This window comes from Solanum tuberosum, unplaced genomic scaffold (genome assembly GCF_000226075.1).
Source record: "Solanum tuberosum cultivar DM 1-3 516 R44 unplaced genomic scaffold, SolTub_3.0 scf00066, whole genome shotgun sequence".
Classification (NCBI taxonomy): Eukaryota; Viridiplantae; Streptophyta; class Magnoliopsida; order Solanales; family Solanaceae; genus Solanum; species Solanum tuberosum.
Window position 1 is genome coordinate 269704 of NW_006238989.1, and position 7993 is coordinate 277696.

At 37.9% G+C, this 7993-nt stretch overlaps 1 protein-coding gene across 3 annotated transcripts in view; it reads right to left on the reverse strand.

Annotated features, from left to right (window-relative positions):
- Nucleotides 1-434: 434 nt before the first annotated feature.
- LOC102599898 (uncharacterized ATP-dependent helicase C23E6.02) overlaps nt 435-7993 on the reverse strand; it is a 29157-nt gene continuing 21598 nt past the window's right edge. For all 3 annotated transcript variants that reach the window (XM_006345237.2, XM_006345235.2, XM_006345234.2), the window contains 2 exons: nt 1086-1295; nt 435-790 (listed from right to left, as the gene is read on the reverse strand). In XM_006345237.2, the coding sequence (XP_006345299.1) occupies nt 686-790; nt 1086-1295 (315 nt within the window). In that variant the 3' untranslated portion in view covers nt 435-685. The remainder of the gene's footprint in view (nt 791-1085; nt 1296-7993) is intronic.

Genomic DNA, 7993 nt, shown 5'->3' on the forward strand with positions numbered 1-7993 from the left:
CCATTTGGAAGTATAAGTAAGATTATGACATACAATATTATGAAAGTTGCCTATATAAGTAGGTTTCCAAAATATAAATCATGTTTTGACAACTAAACATCCAAACATCTAAATGAGAAAAAGGGGCTATTTTCACTCTTTTCTTCAATAGTCTACTTTAAATTGTTTTCAACATATTTGAGTTTTGTATAGTGAGAGTTTCATATGTAAATGTCCTCTAAAGAAATTAACCTCCATACAAAGGTAAATTAAATTCTGTCTGGTTCCATGTACTTATTGCTTTATACATTTAAACACTCCTTGAAAAAACGTTTAATAATACAAGTTTTATGACTAAGTTGCCTTTATTTGCGAGCGTTTCGTCTCTAAGTTTTTGAACTTGTTTCTAGAGAGATAAATAAGAAAAATGCAGATAGATGATAAGATGGTGTATATATACAAAAAGCCAAAACAAGCAAGGAATTCTAGGAAGTCTGATGTCTGCCTTTAAAAGGCAACAAAATTGGGAAGGATTAGCAGTAGAAATAAATATCTTACCCATCGGATGAACAATAGCAAGTAATTCTAATGACTTGAGTTGCATCCAAAATATCTCCCAGGTGCTAATATATTCTTCCTACATATGAACATTCTGCTAACTGGCCATAACAGCCCAAATGCAGATAAAAAAGCCCTGCCCCCTGTATTAGAGGTTAAACAGATATCTAAGATCTTCTACAGTTAGTCGACTAGCTGTGCCTCCACTTTGATCTTCACCAAAAGCAGATGCAACCATGTTCCTCTTGTCCTCCTGAAATTACAAGTCCAAAGATTAAACTATAATGAACACCACACAAGATACGAGTGCATTTAAACTGCATCAGAGGTGCTTAGAGCCTCAATCCTCCAAATAATAAGGACGGGATTTGAGAAGGTAGAAGGCCAGAAACAGACAAACTTGTGCAATTTCACTTTGACCTCCTCGAGAACCCTGAATCTATCCTAAAATTGCATCATGACATAAAAGCATGCAGTTCAACTAAATAACAAACAGAAAAAATGTGGATTCCAACAGATGCAGTGACAGCGTATTAAGTGAGGTAAACCTGGAGAGCTATTATTCGATCTTCAACTGTATCTTTGACAGTTAAACGAGACACGGTGACTGCACGAGTTTGTCCTATTCTGTGAGCTCGATCAATAGCCTGATCTTCAGTGGTTGGATTCCACCAAAGGTCCAGAAGAATTACATGAGACGCTGCCACCATATTTAGGCCAAGATTTCCAGCTTTTAGTGACATCAACATGACAGTCACCTGCAAAAGAGCATATTCTTGAATTCAGAAACACAATAAGGTCCAAGAAAAAGAAACACTCAGATGGGAAAATCCAGAGTAAGCAATTCGAAACTTCAAAACAGAACACTAGGTACCAATGTAGTATTAAAGGAATGACAAGATAAAGTCTTTAGTCCACCTCTATGTTAAGTGTTTCATGAAGCCATGCAGTAATTACTAAACTAAATTTAGTGAGCATGGTGCTAGCAAAAAGTACTCCTCGTCAGTATAAAGAGTGATTATAAGAAAAAGTTCATTTGAACTCTTAGAATGAATTGATTGAATGCATGACAAGGGTATTGCAGAAAAAAAATATAAACATAATTTACTGAAAAAAGAACATATGTACGAACATTAGGGATGGGCATATAACCAAAAAAATCATCAAACCAAAAATTGCAATTTTTCATTTTTGGTTTTTCCGTTAACTCAGTCCATTCAATACCAACTTTTTTTCTAACTTCGGGTTTTTGGTCCGATTGTCGGTTTCAATAATTCATTATTATTATTCATAGGTCTGGCCATCTCCCACGTACAGTATGCTGATGACACATTGATATTTTGTGATGCAGACAGCTCTCAGCTAAAGTACTTGAGAGTAATTCTGATCCTTTTTGAAGCCATCTCAGGCCTACACATCAATTGGAGAAAGAGCTTCATCTTTCCTATCAATGAGGTGCCTAGGATAAACATGCTTGCAAATATTCTAGGGGGGAAGATAGGGGATCTCCCCACAACATACCTTGGCATGCCTTTGGGTGACAAGAGCAGGTCAAAAGGTATCCGGAACAACATTCTAGAAAAGTGTGAGAAGAAGCTGGTGAACTGGAAGAGTCAATATTTGTCCTTGGGAGGAAGAGTCACACTCATCAACAGTGTGCTAGATGCTCTACCCACATATATGATGTCTGTTTTACATATGCCTGAAAATGTGATTGACAGAATGGATGCAATTAGGAGGAATTTTTTGTGGCAAGGAAATTGTGATCCTAATAATCATAAATTCCATCTAGTGAAGTGGGACCAAGTCATTCTCAGCAAAAAGGAAGGAGGTTTGGGGATAAGGAATCTGAAAATCCAGAATCAAAGCTTACTTATGAAGTGGTTATGGAGATTTGCCTCACAAGAACAAGCTCTCTGGAAGGAAACAATAAAGGCTAGGTTTGGTATGGAGAATTTGTGGATCACCAACCTGTCCACACAACCCTATGGATCTGGAGTATGGAGATCCATCAGAAATTTATGGATCAAATTCTTTAACAAATGCAAAATCAAGGTAGGGAATGGTGGAAGGACTTTGTTCTGGGAAGACAAATGGGTGGATCAGGTGACTTTGAGAAATAGGTTCCCTATTTTGTTCAACATGAGCCTTCAAAAAGAGGCTACAATCAGAGAAATGAGAGATAATCAAGGGTGGGATCTAAGGTTTAGAAGACATCTAAATGATTGGGAGGTCAATAAAATAGTTGAGCTACTCAACATTCTAGGGCAGTGCAAAGATCTAAACACAGATGAGGACTATCTATTTTGGAATCCAGATGAACAAGGTAGATTTTCAGTTGGCTCAGCTTATAGAAGCTCACAAAGACCTGGTACTCATATAGGTGGATGGCCTTGGAAGATGATTTGGAAAGTCAAAATACCACTCAAGATAGCATGCTTCACTTGGCAGTTCGCCAATCAGGCTGCACTCACTCAACACAACCTTATGAAAAGAGGCATGCAAATCTGTTCCAGGTGTTGGTTTTGTGAATGTGAGGTCGAGACAATAAATCATCTCTTTCTATATTGTAGAGAGACTGCGAAGTTGTGGCAGATTTTCATCAACTTAAGGGGCATCAGTTGGACTATGCCAAGGAACATCAAAGAAGCTCTAGCTTGCTGGAACAGAGATGGGAATCAGTCAGGACACAGGGAGAGATGGAAGATTGGTCCCTGCCTAGATTTGGGGGTCTATATGGATGGAGAGGAACCAGAGATGCTTTAAAAACAAGAGCTGCTCTATGCAGAATTTGAAGTTGAATTGCATGGTTCTTTTCTTTTTTTGGTATAAACATGAATATCCTCAAGATGCAGAGGATATTCCTAGTATTTTAGAGTTCTTATGACCTCCATAGGAGTTCTTTGCTTTTTGCAACTTTTGGATGTAAGTATTACTAGAATACTCCTTATGTATTCTTTTGTTTATAATACAAGTTACCTTTCTCAAAAAAAAAAAAAATTCATTATTTGAGTATTTTGGTTAACTGAAAAACCGAAATTTATAAAATTCAGGTCCGATCCCCTTTAAGTAGTTATGTTATTACCCAATTGCTAATTTCCCCAATATTTGAAGCCTAAACCTTTCCACTGAAAAAGGTCCAACACCCAAGGTGGTTTCTTCAATTCCAACTTAACGCCATTGCTGACTTCCTCACTGCTGTTATTTTGCCTTGCAGCACCGCTCAATGATGCTGGGCTGCCACATCCCACTGTCCATCACCCTCATTGTCACCAACTACCTTCGTCCTCTGCTCATTCAAGCCTCCAGTTTTTGTGCTGCTGCCCTCTACTCTTTGAGCCTACTCCTTCACCTCTGTGAAGATGTATGCTGGTCTATCTTAAACTTTGTATAATTGCAAAATGTACAAAGAAGGCAGATTCAGTAATGATACCAATAAATTGCTACATCTCCTTCCATTTAATTTTTAAAGGCTTTATTCTTTTATTTCATTTACAGTCGTGTGATCTACTATCCACAGTTCTGTCTGTAAATGTTGTTGAACTATATATTCAGATATATAAGTTGGAAATGGTGTCAAACTGAAAAAACAAACCAATAACTTGTAACAACCCAACTTCTCTTTTTGCGTAATTGTGTGCCGTTGCATGATTAAAGTTTTGCATAGGCATATATTATGTGTTTTGGACTTGTTGGCAAGCTCAGGTTGAGACACGAGGGGCTTGTTGAAGCTTGTCATCGATATCTCCCTGAGACTGTCCAAAAAGGGCTCATTTTTGTTACCGAAGATGAGCAAGTTATAACAAACATGGCATTGTCTAGTAGATCAACCCAATTCCTTTGAGTTGTCATCACATGGTGGTGCCTCAAGTATTCCCCCTGCAAATGATTAATTCTTTCAGTTTGCCCATCGATTGGTGGATGATTTGCTGTGAGAATTTCAAATCAGTCCCCATCATTTTAAACAAAGCAGTCAAAAACCGGCCTGTGAATTTCGGATCTCTATCACTCACAATATTTGATTCCACTGAAATGTTTCACCGCATGCTTATAAAATAACACTGTAACTACTTCAAAAAGGACAAAAGGTAGGACGAACAATGAAAATCTCATACTTCGAGAACCTATCAACCACTACCATAATTGACGCCATATCGTTAACTTCACGAAACCTGCCGATGAGGTCCATTGAAACAGAAGCCCACAATCATTCTAGAACAGGTAGAGAATGTAACAAACCCACTTCCTTTTTCGCTCAGTCTTGTCAAGTTGACAGACTAGACAACTTATTACATAGGTTTGTATGTCATCCCCCCATTTTAAGCCAATATTAGTTTCAAGACAGCAATGTCAGCATTTGTCAGACATCCAGGTGGCCAGCATTTGTCAGATCATGCGTCTCATTAAGAAGAGCACAACAGAGTCCACAACTTGAGGGACCCACAATCCCCCCTCCCCCAAAATTTTCTGAAATGCAGTAGATCATCCTTGATCCAATCCCGTCAAACTGTCCCTTCCCTTACTTGATCCATTTTAAGCCAAGATTAGTTTCAAGACAGCAATGTCAGCATTTGTCAGACACCCAGGTGGCCAGCATTTGTCAGATCATGCGTCTCATTAAGAAGAGCACAACAGAGTCCACAACTTGAGGGACCACAATCCCCCTCCCCAAAATTTCTGAAATGCAGTAGATCATCCTTGATCCAATCCTGTCGAACTGTCCCTTCCCTTACTTAATCCATTATTTTCAGAATGGATCATTCACAGCACATAGTTGATTTGTATCAATAAATTTGATTCAATTCTAGTAAGCAAATACCCCCTTTTTACTTAAAGCAGGTGCCACTTGATTTTGTCTTCTTGGTTTATGTACCCACACAAAGTCATATTAGGCCAGAAACTCCTACCACCAGGCCAGTTTCAGACTAAACTTCTGCTAAGTCTTGAAGTGTGTATTGGCCCCATTCTCCTTCTCGACCACAAACTTTGTTCAGAACAGGTAAACTCTCCAAACTTGTAGTGAGTGTTGAGCATAAACGGGTCTGGAAATAGTGATTTTAGGCATTTATCCCCTGTCCATGGTTCATTCCAGAAGTCAATTTTCCTACCATTTTCCACCTTTAGTGAGATGTTACCCTAGAACTGAGGCCATAATCTCCTGATGGTCTTTCACCTTGCTTATATTTTTTTGTAGGTTGTATTATTGTGATCTATGTGCACGAATGGATACAAAGTTGGGAAGAGATCCTTGTAAAGCGTCTTCTGTGCGTGTTTCCTAAATGTTGAAATATTGTAAGTGTGAGTCAAAAACGTGAAGTAAAAGAGAGGATTGAGTCATTGTCTGTGACCGTTGTATGGTGTCAAACGGGCCTCGCGAATGCAACGAAAACAATGTAGCTTATAAAAGTTGAGTTAAAAATTTCAGACGTTGCGATCGTGATAAGGTAACAACGTGAACTTCACGAATGCAACTAGGAGCCTTGCGAATGCAAAAAAGCCAATGTAGCCTACAGGATTAGGAAAGAATAATGCTACTTGGAAAAGGATTAGTATATTGAATCAAACTTGGAAAAGGATTAGTATATAGAATCCTACTTGAAAAAGGATTGTAGTATAATGTCTATAAATACTCTTAGTGTAACTATGTAGATACACAATTCAATAACATTCTTCTCTAATATTTCTCACATGGTATTAAAGCTTTAACGATCCTGGTAGAGAATCAAAGAGCTTTCGTTGCCAGTGATCTCAAGAAAAAAGTTTATGGAGCAACCACTTGGTTTTGTTGCTCGAGGGGGATTTAGTAGTCTTGTATGTCGATTGTGTAAGTCACTCTATGGTCTGAAGCAATCTTCTCAAGCTTGGTTTGGGAAGTTCAACACAATAATTCAGAAGTTTGGCATGAATCGTAGTGAATCTGATCATTTCCCGTTTTATCAACATAATACATCAATTCCAATAATTCATGAGACAACTAAGCACATTGAGATTGACCATCACTTTGTTAGAGAAAAGATACACGGAACAGATACTATTACAAAATTTGTGAAGTCGAGGTGATCAACTTGCAGATATTTTCACCAAGCCCCTAGTCGGTCCTCGTATTAATTAGATTTGTAACAAGCTTCGTACATATGACTTGTTTGCACCAGCTTGAGGGAGGGTGTTAGAATAGGAAAAGGAACAAGACCAGCCCTACTTGGAAAAGAATTAGTATATAGAATCCTACTTGGAAAAGGTTTGTATTACAATGTCTACAAATAGGGTCTCGTTGTAATTATGTAGATACACAATTTAATAATATTCTTCTCCAATATTTCTCACATAACTATAAAAGTTAAGTTAAAAATTTCAGCAACATTTAGACTCTTAAATAGGAGATAAGCTCTTGGAATTGGATCAAGAAAAGGAGGAGTTTCAACCCCCAAACTCTAGGTAATGATTCCTTATACCAGCCTAGTGTTTGTGTTAATTTTATTGAATTTGAAATTAGGAATCATGCTAATAAAGAGGCTAAATTTGGGGATTTGGGACCTACCCTAGAAATGGAAAATCATTGATTTAACCTAGCAATTCAAGAGAGGATTTGATTATTGAATGGGATACAATAGCTTATAGGTTGTCCATGAATCAATTTTGAACTGTTGACCCGACCAAGAGTTCAATTTGACCCTGAGGCATCCTAAATTTGTGAGATTGATTCCTCTAGACAACTTGGACCCGTTATTGATGATTTTGAATATATTGAGGCTGTCAAAGTTTGCTTGGGGGGATTTTGGCATTTCAAGTACCATGTGCATGTTTTCACATGATTTGATACTTTTTTGAGTAAGTTCACATGATTTGATACTTCCGGCAGATTTAGTGAGTTGTTGTGATATTGCTTAGTTGTTTAGCATGTGTTATTACTCCGACCATATCTTTACCTTCAAATAATAATCATGCAGCCCTATTAACATTTTTGGCAAACTATCTTTGTTGAGCAATGAACTAGGGAGAAGGTACTCCTGGTAAGATTAGAGAATTTATGAGTGAACTAAATTAAATGTTTACATAATACAGAAGCATGTCAATGGATAGCTACACACAATTTGTGCAAAAGAACTGAAGGTAATGTCCTGCCTAGTGAGCTATATGGCAAAATAATTATCGAGTAAATTCATAACATGATCTCTAGCTGTATCTGTGTTTGGAAACGCCACCTCCTGTATTTCAACTTACCCCCAAAGTACAACAGACATGGAATGGCAAGAAAAAGAGCAGAAGCTTTCAACATACAACATTCAAGGAGAGCTTCAACACTGAGTAAAATGTAACACTAAGTTCTCCATCCAATTGAACGCAATTAATAAAAATATGAATACCTTAGTTCACTAGAACAACAACATACCCAGTGTGTAATCCAGTGGGGTGGGGGGGGGGGGGGGGGTGGCCTACCCTTGGGGCCTTTTGGGGG